Raw genomic sequence first — 23,928 nt, forward strand, 5'->3', positions numbered from 1 at the left:
GTATAACATTCATGTTACCAAGAGGCGAGAACTGACTAACTTTCCAGAAGCGAATAATCATCAAGGAACAGGACTTTACGAACGCGGAAACGCGTGGTTCGCGCGATCACGCGCGTATTTATCAATCGTTGCCGCGATAAGGAGCGTTTACACGCGCGAGACCGCGGGGCGTCTGGTAATCCGGCTCATGTTCTTCTGGACCTGGTCACGAGCAAGGAACTCAGAAGAAACGGCGAAAAAAGAATATTACCGACCCCGGTGTACCTGTTTCCTCGGGAGAAAATTAACGAACGTATACTCGCGATTGCCCAGCACGCCTCCGAATCTCCGCGTTTCTCCTTCTCTCCTTTTTCTTCTTGCATCGTCGATCGATATTGTTGTCCGTCCTCCTCTCCATCTCTTCCCTCTCTTTGTCTCAGATCTTAATTTACGACCGGGTTATCAACTCGCGGTTCCACTCTTCGCTTTGCATCGGCACCAAGACTTGATCTCTGTCACCGTGGTAACTATCGGCGCCGTGCTAATTATCTTCGTTTTTCAACCTCGACCACTCGTCGTTTTTAATATGGAATATCCCGTTTATGTGTATGTATATATCGCGATCTAAACAGCTTCCAATTTCGCGTCCCGAGATCAAGGAAAGATTTCCTCCATTTCCTTGCATCGAGATACAAGGAATTTTTTAAATCTTCGTCAAACTCATCAACGTAGTAGTATCGCGTAGTATAATTAACGAAGCGTGACATTTACACGCGTATATTAATAAGTTACTGATTCAATGAATAAATTCAACGTATGAAGCGATGGTATTGGAAAAATTCGGAAATACGTATATATCCACGTATCCACTCGAAGTACGAATCCAAAGCCCACGCCCCCTTTTCGACAGTTTTCATTCGGACGGAATCACCTCTTCCACCCGCCCTTTCTCGTGAAACAAGCTCGACTCGTGACGTTCTCCCGGCGAGAGGCCGCGCGAGACGTTATCGCCCGGACGGGGCGCAGCACCGTAAAAGCACCGTCGGCGTGTTTCGCGTTCCTCCACTCTCGAGTTTCCTTCGCCCGCCGTTTCCTGCGTATGAATAAGCCGGGGTTACACCCTCCGGCTGCCGCGAGACACCCTTTGCCTGGTGCACAAAGCTCGCTGGCTGCCGGAAAACTCCTCGTGTGTCCTCCGACATCCCTCTTTTCCCATCTTCCGCCCGGCTCCTCTTCTTCTTCTTCTTCCTCCGTCGACGTTGCACGCAGGCGAACCTCCACCACCACCCTTCATTTAACCGGCCAACTATGGCGTTGTCCAAACTCCCCCCGATCTGACTTCCCCCCTCTCCTTGTTACCGCAAATGAAAGCCGACCAGGAGGAATCGACGCTGCGCTCTTTTCTTCATTCACACTGTCATTTCGGAAAATTGGCAGGGGAGAGCTGGCGATTTCTGATTTCATCTTCCAACAATTGAATAATAAAAGTTGAATATTCGATCGAGTTGGGAGAAATGTTTGGGTATTTTAAATTCATAAAGATGAAAAATCTCATTATCCGTCTTCCTTTATTCTTTATTTCGTTTAAAAAGTGAGAACACTTTCTTACAAGACTTATCAAAGAAGAAGAAACTGCAAGTATAACAAGATTAATATTAATAATAAAGTTTCATCCCGAGTATTTAAGATTCTGAAGTAATTGAAATACTTGAATTAATCAGCGCATAATGGAGGTAGTCATTAATACAAGATCGTCCTTCCCGTTTTGCATTCGCGTTGCATTATAATTTCACAATTTCAATCGGATATAAACGGGCTTCTGCCCCAACTCCAACGAGATCTATCATATCCGAATCGAAGATGTCTTCGCCCAAACGCACACACATACATCCTCGTACGAAGTCTCTCATACTCTCCTCCTCTCCGTTTCAGGAGGGAACAGGACAAGGCGCGCACTTGTACTTAATCGACTTAATAATTTAATTACACGGGCCGTCGATTGTCGTGAACGAGGTCGATCTCGGAATGGGCGAACTTTAATTCACCGCCGCCGATTTACATCTTTCTCTCGTCGATGTGGAACCTCGTGGTTCCTTACCTTACAACAGCGCACAGCGGCCGAGCACAAAAACACCGAGTTCTGTCCACGCAGAAATTAGCATACCGGTTTATTAATCACACCCCTTCCCACCCTTCTTCTTTACAAGCTTTCGTTCGCCGATTCGCAGGGTACAAGGAACGAGGAGATTCTTTTCCTCATTTCGTCGAGGAAGAAATCCTCCAATTCTTCCCTCAGAATTTCTATCGTAATCACCGCGTGCATATCTGGTTATTACGGGGTTTGCGATAGTTATTGTTGCGTTTAAGGACGAGAAGAAAGCGGACCAGAGAAGAGAAGAAAAAAACGCCACGAGGCGTGAACGATAAAAAGCGAGCTAGCAGCCAACCAACGATTTAATGAGGTTATCATCGAGAGCGGTTGATCAAAGGAGTGGTCGTTGAGAAGACGTTTTTTATGTAATCGACGAGTCGATTTTTCGGATATAAAGTCGCTCAAAATCAACTTAACACGGTCACGTGCCAATGACGTGGCGATTTTTCTTATCATCACGGAGGCGATTGATGACGTGTACGCGAACACGTGTCTTTTTACGTATAATTTTGGATTTTTAGCATCTATCGATGTTTATATATATATATACATCATAAGAAACCCAATGCACGAGTTGTCCCGTTATTACTACTAAACCCGTTTTTCTTTTTCTGTTCCAGGTGAGTACCCAGAAACACGTCCGATTCCTTCTTCGATCTTCGATCCCCGCGGGATCAGGATTAAATTTCGGACGTACATGCATTTACAAGGGAAGTGAGTAGTAGAAACTGCGCTCGATCGGGGTCGCTCGTTCGATTCTTAGAATGTAAGGCGAATCACCGATGCGAAAAGTAATCGGGACACCCTCGCAAATCCCAGCTCGATCTTTCCACCAAGGATTGCCCGCTCTCTTCCTCTTCCTTACGACAGCTTTGCTACCTCTGTCTCTCTCTCTCTCTCTTTCTCGCTCCCACAATGCTCTATCCTAGCCCCGTGAATCTCCCTATATCCGAATGCAATCTAGAACGCATTTTGCGGCCGTCCTGCAGGACGTATACATCTCCCGGCGTATTATGGAATAGAATGGAAGGAAAACGGGATGTGGAAAGCGAGTGGAAAGAGTAGGCCTCGGAGGCTCATAACCCCATCAAGGTTTGTCCCAGGGGCGGCATAACACACCCTCCCCCGACCCTTTCTTTTGGCCCGAGTCTCGAGACCACCTTTTGCGGTCTTCAGGACCAGAACCAGAGAACGAGTCTTCTTCCTTCTCTCCGTCCTTTTTTCTTCCTCCTCCTCCTCTGGATCGAGTCTCTCTGAAAGAAAGTCTTTCTGGCGCGAGGTTTCCAGAAAAAGGGAGAGAGAAAGAGAGACGGAGAGAGAAGCTCCACCATCACCATCATCCTCGGCCCACGGGGTTCACGAGGATTGAAAAGAGCCTTAGTTACCCACCAGAGACCCGACCGCGTTCCGCGAATGGAATGAATTTTCGTATTTTCCGCGAGGGCCACCCCTCAGGAAACTCGTTATTAATTTCCCGTTTCCCGATATCCGCGGGGGCGAAGAGATCCCAGGAAGAATCGAAACGGAACGAGCGGAAACGATGGCGCGGCGCGACATCTTCGTAAAGAAAAAAGAAAAGAAAAGAGGAATCTTATCTCGTGAGAGAATCTTTATTTCTCTCGAAATAATCCCGCCTATCCACTAGCACCGTTAAACGCTCATTTTCAATATCTTTCCATCTTATACTTCTTCGTCACCGTTTTGATATCGATACCGAATTCCACAATTTTCGGCCGGACATCCGATGCATCTCTATTCCACCAGTAGCCAACAGCCAAAGGGGAGAGGATCGAGTTTCGCTTCGAAATTTATTTAGAATCGATGTTATTCGGGGGAGAGGAGGGGCTTCGGGGCTTCTTTGAAGTGTATTCTGGAAGAGTATCGGAAACAAAAGACGGCCGACCCGACCTTTGGCGGACAAAGGCGCGGAATGCTCCGTTAACCCACACGCTAGTCCTTCTTCCCTTTCCTTCTGTCCTCGGGACGCTTATTTCTCGATAAAAAAAAAAAAGAAAAAAAAACGAAAGGCGAGAAAGTACGCACGATCTTCGCCTTGGGGCCGGCCAAGCCCGATAATGGAGGCCGCTAATAAATTCACCCGTTAATATAAAATAATCGTTAAATGCACTTAGGACATACTTACTCCGCCTTCGGCCACGGAGCCACCGCCATCATTTTTTTCCTTTTTTCTTTTTTTTTATCGAGATCGCTTCTTCCAGTCTTTCGACTCTCGCCATCCCTCCTCTTCGCGGGGGATAAAAATAAAAATGAGAGTGTGTGTGAGAGAGAGAGAGAGAGAGAGCCGCTCGTTTCGGCGCTTCGACCGCTGCACGAGGCAAACACTCGTCGAACTTTATGCACCCGCCACGATATTGTGCTACACGCGGGAAACGCGGTGATTGAGGTTTAGTGGATTTCGATGTAATACGCGAGAGAGGTCCACTCTCGTGATGTACGGCCGGCTGTGGCTGACTGACCTTTTCTACTGAAAATTTAGGAGATGTTTCATTCTCGCTGTGGATACTAGATAAGAAGAGGCGTATTCATTTTCCAAGTCTTGGAGGGAAAGAAGTTGTAAGAAAACGTTGATTGGGTAGTATTTCTTTTTTTTTTTTTTAGAAAGATTTTGCGAAGAAATTAAATTAGAATTTTTGTATTCCCTTAATAGAGGGAGTAGTATTCTTGATTAAGAATAAAGTTGCCTCAACGAGAGTCATTTCGATGACTTTCACTTTCTACAAAGCGTCGAATAAACGAGACAGAAACTTTAATTATTCAATTTCTTTCTTACGTTCTCGTGATATATTTTTCGAACAACTTTTGGTTATTAACGTCATCTACTTATACAAAAACATAGAAAATTCACTTTCTCTTATCAAAACACGCTGTTGAATTTCTCTTCTTTCGTCTCTAGTTTCTCTCAAGCTTGAATCGTGCAACATTGAGTCTCGAAACACATTCGTCTCGTTCCTTCTCTCCACCGAAACACGATGAACTGAAAGGAAGAGTGGAGATACGTTCGCGGAAAGGTCTCAGTAGCGCAATTCAGTCGCAAAACCGCGAGCTTTTATTGGCGCGGAAGCCGTCTATTTCCGTTTCCAAACCGCGTATCACGATTAGCGGCCGTGCAAACTGAAATGTTAAGACGTGACGTGGCTTCACGCGGTTGACACCGACTCGTCGCGATGTATCAAAGCGTGCACGCATCGCTGGCACATTGGACGCTTTTCTGCGCAACAGAGTTTCGAAACCATCTCGTCTCGGCCGTTTCCTGTTCCCCTCCTCCCTTCCATCTCTTTTTCGGCCGCTTTTGCTCCTCGACACTTTCCACGTCTCGTTACGCGTCGCCGGAAACCCCTCTCCTTTTTGGAGAACGTCTTCGCGTTTGTGCGAATGTTGCACTAATCGAATTAGAAGACCAAGTTGGAGGCGAGATTCGCGAAATTCCGTGCACCGGATTTTCGGAGGATAATCGAATACGTCTTCGAGGCTCGTCTCTCTCTGAATTCTTTTCGGTTTATTCTTCAAGTTCCTTTGAACTTTCATTCCAAGAAGGGATCTTGGACGTGTCTTTTCACGTTTGAATTATAAATTTTAATAATTCTCTCACTCGGCAAAGATTTGCACAACCGGAAGGGGCGAGCATACACGCGATAATTACGATCATTCGAAGCGAGATTCGAAGCGCGTTCCAATTTGCAACAAAGTTTCGAACGCAGACGATGCGGAGCAGAAGAAGACATTGAAACATGGATACTGGCTGTCGCTTGCCGATCCTCTTTCCACTGGTAATTTCCTGCGGCGAGCCGCGTTGCGACGTCTCGCGGCCGCCGATTCGACGGTGAAAAGGAAGCTTGTCGCCCCACCGTCAAAGTTAATCCCTCGCCTCGTCTCGGATCGGCCGAGAGAGGGAGAGAGAGAGAGAGCCGTGAGCATAATTCAGGGATTCGTAACTTTACCCCTTTCACGTGTTCCCTATCGCGGAGAAACTCCGCGGGGCAAGTAATTTCCGGATGACGGTGATATATAGGATGACTCCGGCACGGAAAGTTTTCGCGCATTGGAGAGCGCGAGCGGGGAATCCCTCCTCTTCCCCCTCCCCTTGTCAAGTCCGCGCGGGAAAAACGATCTCTCCTTAATTATGATCGAGCGCACCGTGGTTAACGAACCGGCCAGGCCGCTCTTTTCAAAAGCGCAGAGATACCGGCCGACTCGAATCCACGGATCGGTGATTTTTGTTATCCTCGAAATCGAACATTTCCAACTTTTAATCAAGTTCCTTTTCTCGATTCAGAGGGATACCTTTTCTCAATCGCACATTTCTTAATCCAATGTATATCGAAACTGTTGGTTTATTTTCAATTGCTAAATAACGAAATTAGAAATTTTTCATTTTAAAAATATCACGATTATATCATTCTCCGAGTAAATTGATCGTTTAATTTTGTCACGTTCGAGAGTGCATCATCGAAAATGAAAGAAAAATATATATCGTTTACCAATAATACTACCAAAAAAAAAAAAGAAATCATCGATTTCGAAAGATTCGCGATTCAAATCACGTCCTCTCCCCTCTCTCGAAAAAAAAGAAAAAATCCCGACAATAATTCCCGCGGAATCGAAAGCTCTTAATTAAACCCTCTCCCGACGGAGGTTGCTCTCATTATTCGCGGGTAATCAAACGGAACAAGCGGGGTACCTGCACGAGAGTTAATATAGCTCGTGGACCGAGCCGTGTATCGCGGACATATACCTCGAGGAAGGAAGGAGCGAGGGCAAGAAAGAGGGAGGGAGTCTCGATTCGCGCCTCATTGCCGTCTAACCGAGAGCCATATCTCTTTGTGGAAACACGAGCCCATGCATCTCCCGCCTTCACCCTGTTCATCTTCCGCGATCCGCTGGAAGGCCTTCCTCTAACGAACTCGACGTCCACTTAGGGGCCCCCTGAAAGGAGCCTCGTAACGAGCCTCCTCCTCCTCCTCTCCTTCTCCTCCACCTCCAATCCCCGCCAAACTCCAACCGTGGGGGCTCGCGCGCGTACGCGAGAACGCGTTATAGGCGGCGGCGGTGGTGGTGGTTTGGGTCGATGCGCGTGGTCGTGCGGAGAAGACGGCTGACCTAATATTTTAATAAAGCGGACCACGGCCACCACTCGTAAACTAACCTGCGGCCAACGCAGGAGACGTGCAAAGAGGAGAGGAGAGGGACGCGGTGGTGGATCGTGATGTACGGGCAATCAGCCGTACGTTAATGCAACACCGTGCTCCACTCTCTCCCATAAACTCGCGTTTACAACAGGTTCGTCCGAGGGTGGCGAGGGTAAATCGAGGAGGAGGATAGGGCAAAGGGAATAAGAAAGTGAGGAATCGATGGAGGATAAGGAGGAAGAATAGAAATCGAGTGTCATTTGTATACACTCGTTAAGTATATCCCGACGTGGAAGAAGATGAATCAAACGATAGAATTTGTAAGAAGGAACGAGATAAAAGTGTCCAATACGCGTTGACACTGTGTATCTCCACGAGAAGATAACGCGAATCGTGGGAAAATCGGGATAAGATGAACGGTTGAAAGAAACGAGTTAGTAAAGTAAAAGTTAGGATTGGAATAAGAGGGAAACAAATGCCGAACATTGTTGATCGGTGTATAGGATGTATTCGTTACGTGGAAAAGTGGAGATACACTGGATATCCACCCTGGTGGATGTTCCTCGATGGTTATCGATGAGAAGGGAGGGAGAGTGTACGCGCGCATTCGTTAGCACGATCCTTGTTCCTTGTCGTTTAAAAGTAATGAAATATTAGCGGTAATGTAACCACCTTGGTGTGCACCACCTTCCAGCATATTTATGAAGCGGTTATCGGCGTTACGAATCGAGGCGGGTTCGGGAGAAGCTCACGCACCGGCATTGAATTCAGTTTCTATATCACGCGCCGATCCAATTACACCGTTGGTAGCCCTGCTGAAAGGGCTTCCATTCTCCATTCCCGTGGTATATGTATATACACCGCGGAAAAATGAAGCGGTCCCTCGTTTCAGCCGCTACTATCCCCCGCACGGATATCGCGTATGTATCGATAACGTCGAACGTTATACACCACGGCCCTTCCGTCCGACCGGTACAAAACACCATCTCCAAGTTGCCTTCCAAGTTGATCGCGAACCGTATCGCGAGACGACATTATTCCTCTTTCGAACATTTTTGAATTCGGTAATTCGGCCACATTTTTTTTCGATATACATAAGTTTAATAAAAATTCCTCGAAACAAATAAACTCGTCGAATGTAATATAATATACGTAAAGTATGTTCGCTCGGACGATCAATCGATCGATTATTCGGATTATTATTCACCGGAGGGCAAAGCTTTCCTTGCGGACACGCGGCCAGAAATCAATTCGATGATCATTAGAATATTTACTCTGGCCGACTCGGCCGTTGCCCGATTACAATGGGACCATGGGGTGACTATCGTTACAGATACCGCTAATCAGAGCGAATCATGCCGTATCGCGGTCTCGCAGTACATCATGCTCGCGGGGGAGGATACGGGGGAGGGTGGCGGCTCTGGGTTGCTCGACTACTGGTGCAACGGAGGTGGTGGATTTCGCGTTACGGCCGACCCATTATTATTCATATATTCCGTATCACGTCTGTTCGTACAAACCTAGAGCGAGCGTCCGCGGGCCATAACAGCTCGTCGCCGTGCCGCCCCCGTAAATAGCCTCAGGTACACCTACACAAACAACCACTTTGCGTCCTTCGAGATCGAGCTCTTGAATATTCTGTTGGGGCTGTTTATCTCCCCTGTTAACCTCCAACCGGGAAATTGACCGGATCGTTGGATTCAAACCTTTTTTCCTTTTTTTCTGATCGATTTATCGTTAACTTATACGATTATCCATTTAAATATTATACATTCGTAGAATTGGGTGAATTGGGAGATGATTTTTGTCCGAGATAATGAAAGGCAATTTAATTTTTTCTAATTTAATCATAATTCGCATTTCAACTTTACGAAGGCGAAAGAAGCATTTATGTACGTACATACGTGCGGCTGAGAGATCGAATGTGCGGTTCAAGATGCAGAAGGAGGCTGTGCCCGACGGTAATTGCCATAGGGACTGGCCAGAGCCACGATTTGCCGGGGACCAGACCGCCCGCACGACTCGCTTTCTTCTTTTTTCTTCCGTTATTCCCTCCTTCTTGCCTCTCTATCTTTCTCTCTTTCTATATATATTCTTCTCATAGCGTGGTTAATTACGAGTCGCTGCCTCGATCTCGGCTATCAAAATTGCGTTCACATTTTGACGAATCTCCTTTCCTCTCCTCTTCCTTCTGGAGAAAATATTTAAATTTCTCGATTCTCGATCGTAATGATGATTATTAATTGCAGATTGCTGGTCCCATGCCGCGATAGGCGCATGGTTCTCGCGGATGATTGCATTTTACGGTTCGAGGTTTCTTCTTCGAAACATTTTATCCTCTTTCGAACGCTCGGTATGGTAGAACGGTGGAAATTTTTACGAACACTTTCGAGAACGAAATTAACCACACTCTTAAGCTACTTGAAGTTGTTTCGAATCTCTCTACAGAGATTTGTCTTCGTCTCTGAGACGCTAACGAAACTAACAAAGTGGCGAGGTTCGAACGATTTTCCCTTCGACATGTTCTTGCATTTAATTGCGACTTATTATGATTATCACCGTTATTGTTTTTTTAGTTCATTTTGTTTTTCGATCTTGTATACACGTCGACTCGATTCTTCTCCTCGATTCGGCGGGCGGTTTCGTTGATTCGAGGCTGGGCCGTGGCTGGCCTCGCGAACGTCACCACGCTGCACCGAAACATAGGCCTAAATAAACGTCCTCCTAGCGAGCACCTGCTGCCCACGAATTTCTTTATCCAGCTGCGCGTCTATAAATCGACCGGCGAACGACGCGCGCGAGCGTACTTAGAGCACCGACAAAGGTCCAGGAATTACCAGCCTGTACACACAATTGCGTATCCCACGGTTGTCTCCGGTAAAAACACGCTGTTTTAATAAATTCACCTCTTTGTGAATCCCGGCCACGCGAGTTAATTAAAATTACTCGCGGGCGAAAGCGGAGGGCAAGAAAGAAAAGAAAAAAAACGAAAGGAGAGGGGAAAAAATTCGTTCGCGATATATAATATTTCATATCGCCGATAGTTCTGTTCTCTTCGAACGCCCGAGCTCTACTGTTCCGTTTGTTATTGTATATTTATACGTTATAACGTTCGAGTTTGTTTGGGTCGTCGTACTACGCGTTCCTTGTGCCTCGAGCGATAAAATTGTAAATAAATAAATTTGAACTGTATTATCGAGTCATACGCATAATGTTATCTTCCAGCTTTATTCGATCGAAATAATTCAACGATATAATTATCGTGGTCCAACATTTTACTTTTTTATCTAAGAAAAAAAAAACTGAAAAAAAAAAATAATCCGACGAAAATATCAAATAATTAACAACGAATAACAAGACGAGGAGTACGAGTGAATTTTGTTTTTTTTAGCGAAACGTTTTTTTTAGAAGAGAAGAAGAGCAAAGTTGAATAATCCCCCTCTCCATTCCTTTCCCTGAATTTACAACGCGGCGTCAAAATCATATTTACGACGACGCCGCGTCACTTCCTGGTGGCCCCCCTTCTCGCCCCACGTAATCCTAGGTAACTAAGGAATCTCCTCGAGGAACATCTCGCTGGTTTTCGTACTTTCCCACGCGATGGCGCTCGTGAGTTACGCGGCTCGAATCCGATCTTCATCAACCGAGGGGCCCCGCTCCCACCAGGGGTGAAGATACGCGCGTAAAACGTCCGCGTGGTGCCCATGCAAATTTCTGCGTGGGGGTCTTTGTTGGCCGGAGGATACGTGTTAGGCTCGGGATATCCTTCTTTCCGGCCCCGCAGGGAGATAAATAATGGTAACGCGACTCCGCGCGATTCTGTCTACCTTGCGTCCGTCTTGTTTGCATAACCAGCCATATCGGTGTGGGACGTGGAGTCGCGCCGCGGCGGTTCGCTTAAGCGAATCAAAGCTAGCGACCATCCTGATTCATCCTCTCCTCCTTTGTTCCCACTTTCGACCGCCACCGCGGTTTTTCCTCAAGACGGCGGGGATGTACGACGATGAAGCGTGAACTCGTCTCCGAAATATTCTCGAGACTGTTTTCTTTCTTTCTTTTTCCGATTCTTTCGACGCGGTGAAGATTAGAATCAGGTTGAGAAGAAAGAAAGAAAGACGGGAGAGAACGCTCCCAAGTTTTCTCGTAAACTCTGATCCCATTAATCGAATCGATCGGTTGTTGAAAAAAGATCGCGCGCTCTTGAATTTATCGGCGATCATAATTGGCTCACAAATGTCTCGAGGGAGATAGCGCGAGTTGATTCGAGGAGGGGGGGTGTTTATGGCGCGCGTATCGCGATCGGTGAAAAGCATCATCTGTCAATAACTTGGGCCGATAAAAAGCGAGAGGAAGAGGGAGGGGAGGGAGACGAAGAGAGAAATTATCGCGCGAAGGCGGGAAGGAGAAAACGATAGGGGGTGGGTGATTGGGGGAAGAGCGGTAAATTTTCGCGAATCGCGCTCACTCTTCGCGGCCGATTGGTCGCGGATTTTCGATCCTCGCTCCCGTGTCCAACGATACAACGCGCGGAACTGTGTGTACACACATCAAGGGATAGTGGAAATTCATGCATTACGCGTAACCGTCACCGCGGGCGGCAGCCATAAAACAACCCGCGGATTATCGAATGGGGCTTCGCATAAAAATATCCGGCTGTCAATCTCTGCCCTCACGCGGTCGCCTACCTCCCGTCGATCTCACTCCTTCGCGTTATTCCCCGCTGCCGCGTGGCAAATTGCGTTATGAACTCCTCGTTTCCGTGAAATCGCCCCCTCCCTTGATGACGCTTTCGGACAAATTTTTTTTCCCCCAAACGAAAATTACGAAATTCGCGCGTTTCGAATTGGAATTAACGCAATTACGCGGATTACTCGTTTCGTACGCGGGGAAGAATTCCGATTCTCCTGTTTCACTTCACAATTCGTTCAATATTCGACCCAACGGTAACCGTAATCGTAAGAATTGAATTTCTTCCGATTATTCTTCGGATTCTCGATCGTGCAATTTTCTCCTTCCTCTCCTGGAAAACGAATAAAATTCTGGAAATCGCGCAACTCCAACGATCGATTCTCCACGAATTCAATCACTTCTCCTTTCGGAAGAGGAACATCGTGGGAGCGTGTTACCGGTCGCCATCCACGGAACGTCGTTCCACGTCGTGCAGTGCAACGATCCCCAACCCCTTATTACGCCCCGATTCCTTTTTCCAAGCCAACGTTTTTTGTCCCCTTAAATCCCGCGGACCAGACCTCCCCTCCTCGCCAACTATCCTTCCAGCCAAGTATCCTCACAGCGATCGCTTCTTCGGTGAGCCAACGATACCCGCTCGACATACCGCCGCCTCGATATATAACCGCCTCCTCCTCCTCCTCCTCCTCTCGAAGCCGTCCTTATGATCGGGGGAGGGAACGAACGATCCCGGACGAGGATAATTAAACCATCGCGTCGCGACTATTCGAGAAGGAGGAGGAGAAGAAACAGAGACTTCAAAGTCTTGGGGATTCGAACCGTCGTGGCGCACTCACGCGCAAAAAGCACGCGAGTCGATCCACCGCGCGCTGTTAAAAGCGGGCACGAGTACATAAACAACACTGAGCGGCACGGCGGGACGCGCTAATGACCAGGATATTAAATAACGATAATGATCCCGTCAACGGGATTTTTTCCTCTCTCCCTTTCTTTCTCTCTCTTTCCATCGAACGAACGAACGAATCGCCCACGATGACCGAGCGGATGGGTTCGAGCTCGATACGAATCACGCGAGTGTACGAGTATCGGTTCGAATCGGAGGAGGAGGAATTTTGTCAGGTTAATTGAGCCGAACGTTCGATGCGTGTCGCGAAATGATCGACTTCCTTTCCCTCCGCCCCGAATCCTCTTCCTGTTTTTTGTCCCCCTTTATCGCGGCTCGCTCGCGTGAGTATCCTTCTACGGGTATAAACGCCGCTCGTTTCGTTTCACCTCGTGACTTTTCTTTCTTTTTTTTTTTTTTTATCACGATTCTTTTTCAAGGAAGGAAGTTTCTCCTTCGGAGAATTTCATTTTTCTCTACCAACAATCGATTTGATTCGCGTTCAATCACACGAAATCCAATTACTCCCTTCCTGAATTTAAAAACAAATTTTCTCCAAGTTTAAAAATTTGAATTCTCTCTCTCTCTTCTTTCGTCCATCGCGATAGATTGTTAAAGTTTCGCAAATTTCATCTGTGGATTGGCGAGAAAAAGTAAAAGTACGACAAATTGCGGTATTAATGCGCGAGATAATTTGTCGAAAATATGGGAAAAAAGGGGGGGAGTGGAAATTGGCGCGATAGAAGCGCGATGAATAATTGAAAAAGGGTTCATCGATTGGGGCGCGCGCGCGTTGGTTCGCGCGCATTAAGCGTTGCATCAGATAACAGGAAGCGGCGGTGGAAGGCACTCGAGATTGGCCGGTTCTTTCGAGCAACGATAATCGACCGGCCTCTCGTACTCTGTTTTTAGTAATTACTCGGCTGGCTCTCGTCGATAAGACAAGATGATCGATCGATCCGTGAGCGGCGTCCGCGTGTCAGCTACTTGCGGCCGGCGATAATCGTTACTCGCCTCGTAAGGACGTTTGAATTATGGATCGCGGGTAATTAAGCTATCCTCCTCGGACAACGCCTTGCTGCTTTTATATCGACGCGATATAACGCAACGCGATATCACGGATGGGATACAGAGGGAAACAACAACCTGTACCAAACTTCCGTTCCACCATTCAACCATCCATTAACGTGTCTCGATGCTATTTAGTATTATCTGCTTTTAAATCCTCGCCCCTCCCTGCGTCTATGTTGCGATTCAATATTGGTTTGAAATAAGTAACAAAATTCACGCGTACAGCTAAGTTTTTTAATACGTTTTAATCATTATTCATCGATCTTTATCGTTTATAATTTAAGATCCACTCTCGAAACTTTTATGTTTACTCTCCCAAGTATGTACAGGGTGGTATATATTTCTGTCTCGAAAAATTGCCTCGATCGAGATTGAACTGTCCACGGCCACGAATCAAATCCCCTCGTTATTTGGATGTTTGTCATTAAATTTCTATTAAATCGTCTAAGGGAAGGTTTCTCCGCTTTTAGCGGCAGATGGCAAGTTCCGGTTGTGGGTTGCAGCGTTACACGAGTCCCGGGCAATTGATCCATCGTGCCAGGTAGCCAAGTGTGCACCTGTGCGGCTTGCAAGTCGGTGGATGCAACGCGAGCCTGGTCCCGGACAGGTGATTGTCAGTGCCCCGGGCGACGCCTCGAGATCTTCATAGTGCGTCGGTTGAACCGGGTACAACGAAAATGCGGCGCCGAAGCCGACGCTGACGTGCGTGATAGTTACGTGCCTTGGGCGTGATGATCAGAATCAGCTGGGAAAGAATCGTGACATCCGCGGGAATCGTGATTACGCTTGGTTAATTATCGATGCTGAATTTCCATTTCCATTCAAATTTTGAATAAACAAACTTTTACTAATATTTTGTGTAGAGTGATAATTTTTATTCGTATTAAAACCAAATTTCTGCTGGAGAATTATGTCGGAATGAAAAATTTTTTTTTTCTCTCATTACACTATGCAAATAGATTCTTCCAATTTTATTCTCCTTCAACCAGGCAAAAGTTGCGAAAAATCATTGCAACAAATACGTGCACATCAACGTATTCTAACGCACAAGTTTCGATGTCCGGCAATTATTTAAGAAACATTAACGTAAAACATTAACGAAAAAGTAATCGTTTCAAGAGATTAACAATTCGGTATTATTTAAATACAGAGCTAATAAATACTATAAACTCGGAGAAATTGGTGTTCGGAATTAGTAGGAATTACAGATCGAGATGTTGGAGAGATAAAATTCCACGAATCTTCCGTGAAAGTTGGTACGGATATTTGTGAGATGGAGCGCCGATAAACGCGCGATTACCGCGCTTGGAAACGAGGGTCCACGTTGTGCGTGAAACGCGGTCCACGACGAGTCCAGTTCGTAAAATCGAATGGACACTCGTTTTTATTACGTCCTTCATTGCACGTTTAATTTTTCGCGTTATGAAGTCTCGCCGCGGCTTCGATTTCCCTTAACGCGCCGCTCCTTAAATATTTTAATTCGCATCTACCGGCGATCATTGCCGCTGTTACACTTTAAATTATTGCCACTTACCGTTTATTATCATCGATATTGCGGCGGTATCGTGTCGTGGAAGGAGGATCCACGCCTCGTTGGGGATCGTGCACGAAATATTTAAAAACACGTCCGCTTGTTTGTGACTCAATCTTATTGATTGCCCGAGACGACTCGCTTTCTCTCTCTCCCCCTTAATAACTTGTTAATTCCTTCCCTCTTCTTTCCTTTCTCTTTTCTTTCAACGATTCCTTCTCGATCGTTGCTCTTTTCTTTTTACGATTATTCTCCCGTTCGGGAGAATGTAATTGAAACGAACGGGTGGGCGATGATATCTTTAATCTGTTCCCTTTAACGACAGACAAGACAGATCGGTGTAAGATGGATCGATCAATGGTGCTTGATTTGACAATCGAGACGAGTTAAATTGGGCATTGACGATAATAATGATGTATTTTATCAGATTTTCGAAAAGAATTTTCGACAAATCGTTCGATAGAAATTTGAAACGGTTTCAAACGACAATTATATCTTCTTCCTCCTTCCAACGTAACCGATAATTAGAAGCCTCGCTTGCACACGTTGCTTATCATTACACGCGAAACAGCGCTTAGAGATTAATTCCTCTCGAATATGAAAATTCCTCCCCGCGAGAGTTATATTACAACGCGGAACGCGGGTATTACAAGCGCAAACATGCCGTGTACACATGCATAAATATCTTAAAAAATACGGGGGGTTTCGCTCGCGGGCACTTCCGTGCCCGTTGGCCGATATTTATTGCCGGGCCAGGTTTAAAAATGCATTCCGCGCACAAAAGGGAACGACGGTGAACGGCCGAGCTCGCGCGCGCGAGAGAGAAAGAGCCGAGGAATTTGTTCCTATTTGTTTGAAAGCGTTATGCAGCTGTCAATGGGTCGAAGCGGCGAGCGAGCGTATGCATGCCCGGAACGAGCGGTCAACACTTTTCTCGTGTGCGCGCATCACGATCTGTTCCATCCGATCGCGTCAATCACTCAAACTCTTCGACGCGCGCGGGTTATCGATAAGCCTCCTCCGCCCGCGCACCGTCCACGCCGCGCTTTCGACCGCTTTCCGTGTCCTCATTATGAATATTGTATTTTATGATCCCGCGTTTTCATTCGTGTCCCGATTTTTTCTCTTTTTTTCCCTCTCTCTCCCCCTCTTTTTTTTTCCCCTCGTTCGTCGATTACGACTTTCTCGTCACGGACGAGAATCATGAGCGTGTTTTTTTCGGGGGCGTTTTAATGACAGACGTTGATCGACATCCGCGAATCGGTTTGATCCTCGCGCGAATTTTCGATACCTCTTTGTTCGGCAAGGTTTATCGGCAGGCTCTTTGTTTCGATTTCGCGCGAACAGGAAGATCGAAGCTTCTTAAAGGAGCAAGTATTTCAAAATTACGTATTTCGTCCTCAACGTCTTTCGCCGAATTCTTTGATATCCCTTTGGAAAAAAAGCGAAAACTCCAGCCTCGCGGAGCAACAGCCAGGGAATAAATTAATTGGCCAAACTAATCCACCTTGACAAATAATCTACCCGTCTTTAATCTCCGCACGCTATCGCCTGATCCTTCGTCACGAGCACAGATAGAGACGTCGCCCAGTCACTCGCGAGATCTAGCATCTAACCGAAGGAATCGAAACAAGAAGAAACGAACAGAGAGAGAGAGAGAGAGAGAGGAGGGGGAGAGGAGGGAGGGCAAGGAAAAAAAATTCGCTCAGCCATGCAACCTATGAAGCGGCACGGTTAAATATTCAAATTAATACGGCACGCTCGCGATACGGCCGATAACGGTCCGTCCGACTTTAGCGATTCGGCTTATCGGGCCCGACTCCTCGCGATGGATGCGAATGTTTGCGTGCTTATTCATGAAAGGAACGGGGCGATAACGGCCGCCTCCTGTCATTCTTTATCGGTGGAGCCACGCCGTTACCTCGGCTTCAATAATTCCGGCCCGCTGTCGTGCCAGCTAACATTAACATTGTCAGGTAGGTGTTTTCTCAAGTACGTTTTCATACGTTCCGCTACGTCATCGGGGATCGTGGATTGCGAGGCTTGACCGAGTCCAGAAAGGAGAAAAATCGCTCGCTGCTCGTTTCGTAATCGAATACGAGGGAAATATTAACGGGTTGAGAATATAGGATCTTTGATCCCGAATAACACGCCCCGCTCCTGCTTGATATTTTTCCACGTGCCCTCGATTCCAAGTACGATACGACGAAATTTCGATTTAGAAAATTCAACGAACGGAAAGAGGTATTCGATTCTGGGATAGAAGAATCAACACTTGGAAAGCGTATCGTGGATAGACGATGGATATCGAGCAATTACGAATCGTTTAAACAAATCGAGACATCTGTTATTTTTTTTTCGCAACAGAAATGTCGCGAGGATTCCAATATAACACGAATCACGAATTCACTTGCTCGTCTCGATGGTGAAAAAATTGCGCGGAAAGGGATCGGAGGGAGGAAAATGAAAATCTCGTTTTCGCGATCGGCCATTACACGGCACGAGGCACGAGATCGTTCCCTCGAACACGAGCTAATAGAGAAACGTGGTGGGGTGGCGGTACACGGTTCGAAGGATGCCGAGGGAGAGGAAAAGGAAAAAAGGAGACAGAGGTCGGTGGATCTCCTCCTCTCCTTGTAACCCCGCTATATATAGCCCATTTCTGGCTCGCGTATATGAGGCTATTCGCGCGTACCTCGACGACTAAACGAAGTCACCCCCTACGAGGGATGAAGGGCTGTCGGCTGAAAGGGGTTGGTGGCCGCCCTGCGCCGGGTTACAAGACGAAATAAATACAATATTATGCAAACGGGCGGGGCTGATCGCGCTCGGCAAAGCCTCGAGAATCTCGGGAATCCCGAATAAATTGACACTAAACGCGGAAGGGTCCGCCAACCCCCTGTTTCCCCGGCGAAGCGCAGACCAAGGCGATCGTACGGGCGCGAGGAACGCCGGAAATATATATCGATGCTCCCGCAACACGCCGTATCCCAATATCGCCTAACAGCTATTTCGTTTATACGAGGTGAAGGGGAGAGAGAGGGAGGGAGCGGGAATGTGCTTTTCCGGAATCTATGCATAGACGACACCCGTTGGGTGACGGAGGGCCGTTTCGTGACATCGTCCTCCCTTGTACGTAGGTTTTCCTTCTCCTCGAGAATACCAGGATTTCTTTTTTTTTTTATCGAATAGGGATAAAGGGATATCGACGAAAAAATTTGTCCGCTTTTCGATAAAATAAAATATCCTTTCGTCGAAAATGATATTTGTTACGTTTTCGACGTATACGTATAATGTTTATCGGATACGATCAACGGATGCAATATTTAGATATATATATATATATATATCAGAAAACGCGATTCAACAGTAGGATTTATAGAAGTAGAAGGAAATAAAAGATGCCGTAAATAAACACACTCCACGCTTCTGAATTTTATATCTTCGATAATTGGCTACGATAAATTGAATAATCCGACAGGATTATTCTAAACCAGATATCTCGTAGTATATAGTATAATTGACATGGTGGTGGCAGGTGACAATTGGACGGTGACATTGTGTAACATTATTAAATAAATACATCCGTTGAATAATAGAATCGACGTATATAACTTTACAACTAAAATAAAAAAAGACGCTGTATCGAATCTACGTTGAATACAATCATTCGCATCTTTCAATCCGCGTCGATAAACATTACGATAAATCGAAAAATATAAAATAAAGATCCACAGAAGCGGAACCCACGGAAACGAAACGGAAAAAGGAAAGAAAAGGAGAAGAGAGATTTCCAAGGAAGAGGGTTAAATTCTCGTACTTACGACACCTATTGGTAAGGATCCACAATTTTTCTGAGAACATCGCGAAAGGAGGAGGAGTAGAAAACGACTCTCCTCGTTATCCTCGACAGATGGTAATTCGATAGAAAGTTCGGCCCGTGTTTGGATACGTTCCCGTAATTTATCGACGCGCGGATGTTCCGTCGTTTCGGGGCGGTTGTTCCTCCGCCCGTAATTTCTCCCATTTTTTCGCCGCGGGCCCCTGTAACGGCGTAAATAGCCGAGGTATCGTATAATCATCTAAATTACGATCTCAGAGCGTGGCGATCTCTCCGCGCTTCCCTGCGCCACGAGGAGGAGGAGGATCGGAGGGGGTAGAAACGGTCTCTCGCGGGCCCCGCGTCGATTCTAATCTCCCTCCCCCTTTTTATCCACCGCTCCGCTCCAACGTTCGAGCGGATAGTAAACCTTCGAACGAAATGGCACTCGCCGCGAAGCGTATCCTTGTTACCGATACCGGTAACGGCCGAGGACGACGGCCATTCCCGAGCCACGCCAGGCCTTCCATGCGTATATATATATATATTAGTCCAACTCCCACGTTTCCTGTTCCCGGACAGTCCAATTACTTCTTCCTTCTATTTTTCTCTCCCCTCTCCCCCTCTTTTTCTTCTTCACCGTGTGGAAAAAAGTTGGTCGAACGCGTTCCCCTCGAAATATTTACTTATACTACCGGGTGTGGAGTTGTTTTCCTTGTTTGTCAGGAGGGAGACGTACGTTGACGGGACCGACGAGATTCGCGCGCTTGCAGAGGAAGTAGACTCTTGATTATGATCTTTTTGCTCGAACAAGCGCGAAAATATTAATTTATATCGCGTGTTATCGCGTGGAGAATGTGAAATCGTAAAATTTCTATTTGTAAAGACTCCGATTTCAATACAATTTCTTTTAACTCGTAGAAAAAAAAAAACTACCAACTCGTTATCCTGGTTGAAAGATTTCACGTTTACGATTCAAGTAAACGAGAAACGTTCCGTTACAATCGGAACACGCCATTCTCGACGAAAGCGATCCATCGACACCCGTGAAACTGCTTACGATTTCGCTAATCGTAAAAAGCTTATACTCGAGGCTGAACGGTCGTAAATCAGGCTTGCGAAAACGACGACGTATCACGTGGCGGACGGCCTAGAAACGCTGCTTGTTTCGCAACAAAGTTGTCTGCCATCCTTATCTCGGTGTACCGATACCGATGTACCGACGCCGATGCAAAGCCGGTCGATCGGCGCTCGTTGCTCGGATCCCACGTTTCACGCCGACGCTCGCCCCCCCCCCCCCATTCTCCATATCTCTCGCCCCGATTTTCCCCGTGTGTCGTTCTCCGCACGCGGCATCGTGCCCCGTACCAACGAGATTATACGGTTTAAATGGATAATTAAATAGCAACGAAACTGACTGAAAGACTGACCGGGGATGATTGCCGGTTACGGGCGCGAGCATGAGCGTGGATTCGCCGCCCGGAGGCCTGTTCCAAAGAGGAGGAGGTGGTTTCGTTATTACCGGGATCCTCCCGGCGTCGCGTCTAAACCGAGCGGAAACGTTGTAATTATCCCGATTCCCACAAGTCACGAGCTCGCTTCGGTTCCGATTGACGAGGAAAAGAGGAGGAGGGAGCAGCAGTTCTCTCCTCAACGGGGGAGAAAGGGAATTTCGCTCCCCCTACGACTTTCGCATCTTTCAACCACTCGGATTCGATCCGATATTTCGCGTATTTCCAAAATAGTGTACAATTGGCTCGCTCGATGGAATCGTCTGGATTTGATTCCAGAGGCGATTGGATCTTGGCGTTTTCTTCTTCGATACTTTGGGGATCGATCGATCCAGGGAAAGTTGTTGTAGCACAAGTACGGACACGCGTACAATTTCCATGAACACGGTATTGATTGAACACGGGGAACTGGTTGTTCTTCCATTAAGAGGCGAACTTTGATAGGCGAGGCGAGAATCCAATCGCGAAATGCGACCGAGTAACTTGGACGAAGTAATCAACGCCTCCACGGATGCTCGATCAACGAGAGGGCCCCCCGCCCCCCTCTCTTCCGCCCAAACAACCCCATAACGAAATCGCAGGTGCGCAGTTTGCCGGGTCCATTAGCCGTCCAGTTAATCGCGGCTGCTGGATCCACGGTTGGTTTCCTTGTCGAGGAGGGGGCAGGGAGGGATTAGTCGGGGGGAGTAGCCGTCAGTCGTTTCATTAGCGCGACCCAATCAGCCCGATACGGCCCCAGGACGATTCTTGGGGTGCAGGACGAGGCCTAATCAATGAGATTGGGAGACAAAGCCGGGTCACAGGCCCGGGTCAACGGTCATCTTCCGGGTTGTCGGTGGCAACGATTGAACCTACGGCTCGAACCACGACACAATGAGGTAGGTGTGTCCCCTCCTTCACGCGCCCTTCGACGCGTTTGTTCTTGACGAACAAGACCCACGTGCGCGCGCCAAGGTTCGAGGGGTACGCGCGACGTTTCTCGGTGTCCATGGACGCGAATATGGACCCTCCCCCCTTCCCCCCATGCTCAGGGTCGCGTGATAATGACAGGGTTGGGCGTCGCACGGTGATTGAGGTGGCCGTGTCACAGAGACCCGCTTCGACCACGCCCTGCAAGTCGCCGATCCGCATCGATTCCACGCTCACCGAATCCTTCCCTTTAAACGGAGCTCGGATACAACTTTCCTCACGTGTACATCGTTATTTGATCAAATTTCTACCGAATATATCTTCAACCTTCGTTCCTTCGTCCTCGACGGCATTCGATCATCGGGGCGACCGTGTCATCGATTAATATTCACCCCGCTCGGTATCCGGCGATCAACGAAAATATCGCAGGAAAGAGCAAGTCAGCCTAGAATTTTTCACGCCGGAATAGCTGATTATCGAGCGAGCGCGGCGGGCGCAATGACGAGGCAGATTCAAGCAACCGATATCCATCTGCCAGATAGATGGATGCACCGCGATGGTTCCGCAGCGCGGTGTCGGGGTCAACATCGCGGCGGCATACCATCTTTGGGCTTGGCTTATCTCGTATCGTTCGAGGTTGCCGCCGCCGCGAATAGCCGGCAGGCGCTCGTCCTCCATACATACCATTGTGTTTCGCCCGTAATTACGCCGAGAGGGAGACGTGGCGCGCCTTCATGGAGAACGCGTTCTCTCCCGATTCTAATCACCGAGTCCCGTTCCCCCGATGACGATCCATTGACAGTAGCTCGAACGAGCGGTTTCTGCACACGACGTTCCGAAAGACGCGCCGAGAAGAGAATCCATCCGTTTATACCCGCGCGGTGGAATGTGGTGGTTGGAGGAGATTCGTGGAACGAGTTGAAATTGCGTAGTTAAAATTTCACGAAGAGAGACAATTCTCGTCTCGTTTTCCTTTTCTTTCCGGGATAGAAAGAGGATTATTGTTGTAGAGGAAAATTTTGAATTATCGTACAAAAATTCTTAGAAATGACAATTCATTTCGATATTGATATCGAGCATCTTCTTCGCTTGAAAATTTTTTCTTCATCGTGTAACGTTTTTGGCCATACAAATGGACACGTATCTCTCTCTCTCTCTCTGAGAAGAATCGAGGGATGATCTCTTTTATCCTCCGATTCCGAGAAGGAGAGTAGTTTCATCCACGGACGGGCCACGAGTTTTCAACCGCTCGAATCTTGCCGCGGACGATCCTCTCCTCTTAAAGGAAATCCCGTGGAAGTCCTTTCGACGTGCGCCAGCCATTACCTCGCCAGCCCCTCCTCCTCCTCCATCTCTAGCCGCTTGCAATAACGGCACATTAGAGGATTTTAACGCCGAAATTGAATAACCCCCGAGACGGTAACGAAGTTATGCTCGCTCATGGAAATGTCTTATATAGCCATCCACCGATGGAACGAGACAGTCGGAATGAAGGTATTAGGGATGAGTGACGCGCTGACGTCGCCTATTTCGTCTCCCCGCCTTCCTCGTCCCGGGTTCCTCGCATCAGCAAAGGCCAATCCTTCCCCTCCTCCTCCCTTTCTCTGGTTTTCGAATCGGTCGACCGTGGCGGTTTTACTCGCGGACGTCCTCCTCTTTCCCTCTCCCCTCTTTTTCTTTTCTCCTTTTAGAAAGAGAATTCACTTATTCCAAAGTATTGCCAAACGTATTCACTACTTTCCTTGTAATTTCTATTCAAATCGTGTTAAAGAATCGTTATCGATGCGAAATATTATTAGAAAATTTCTCGAATCGTTGATGCAAAAATAACCTTCAACGATCCCATATAAACTAACTCTAACGGCGGATAAATTCATCTCGGATTCTGAAATACCATTGCCTTCGACACGAGGGCGATGACGAGGCGCGTTCCCCGCTCGCACGCCCCCAACGCCCCGCTCGTTAGTCGGAGTCAGCACCGATCGTCATCGACGTGTCATTCGGGAAGCCCTGTTAGGGTTTGCCCCGGAACGAAGAACGCCTCGAATGGAAAGAGGACGGGAAATCGGAGTACCGCCCATCCGACATCCGCCCGTCCTGACGCAGCATCCGAGAGGCCGGCAAATTGTCGTGCTCGCGGCCACGTACTCCCCCGATCGACTCCGTTGCGCGTATTATCTGGACCGATCCAGTGGCGAGGATACGGATTTCTTCGTGACAACCGGTCCCTGTAACG

The 23,928-nt window shown here is 47.5% G+C and overlaps 1 protein-coding gene across 8 annotated transcripts in view; it reads left to right on the forward strand.

Moving 5' to 3' along the window:
* Positions 1-23,928, forward strand: part of LOC107994307 (homeobox protein homothorax) — a 483,716-nt gene that overhangs the window by 350,707 nt on the left and 109,081 nt on the right. The window contains exon 10 of one of the 8 annotated variants that reach the window (XM_062074851.1): positions 2,752-3,714. The exons of the other annotated variants lie outside the window; for them this stretch is intronic. Coding sequence (XP_061930835.1) covers positions 2,752-2,853 — 102 coding nt within the window. The 3' untranslated portion in view covers positions 2,854-3,714. Of the gene's footprint in view, positions 1-2,751; positions 3,715-23,928 lie in introns of those variants that run through there. 8 annotated transcript variants of the gene reach the window in all.

This window comes from Apis cerana, linkage group LG5, assembly GCF_029169275.1.
Source record: "Apis cerana isolate GH-2021 linkage group LG5, AcerK_1.0, whole genome shotgun sequence".
NCBI classification, from domain to species: domain Eukaryota; kingdom Metazoa; phylum Arthropoda; class Insecta; order Hymenoptera; family Apidae; genus Apis; species Apis cerana.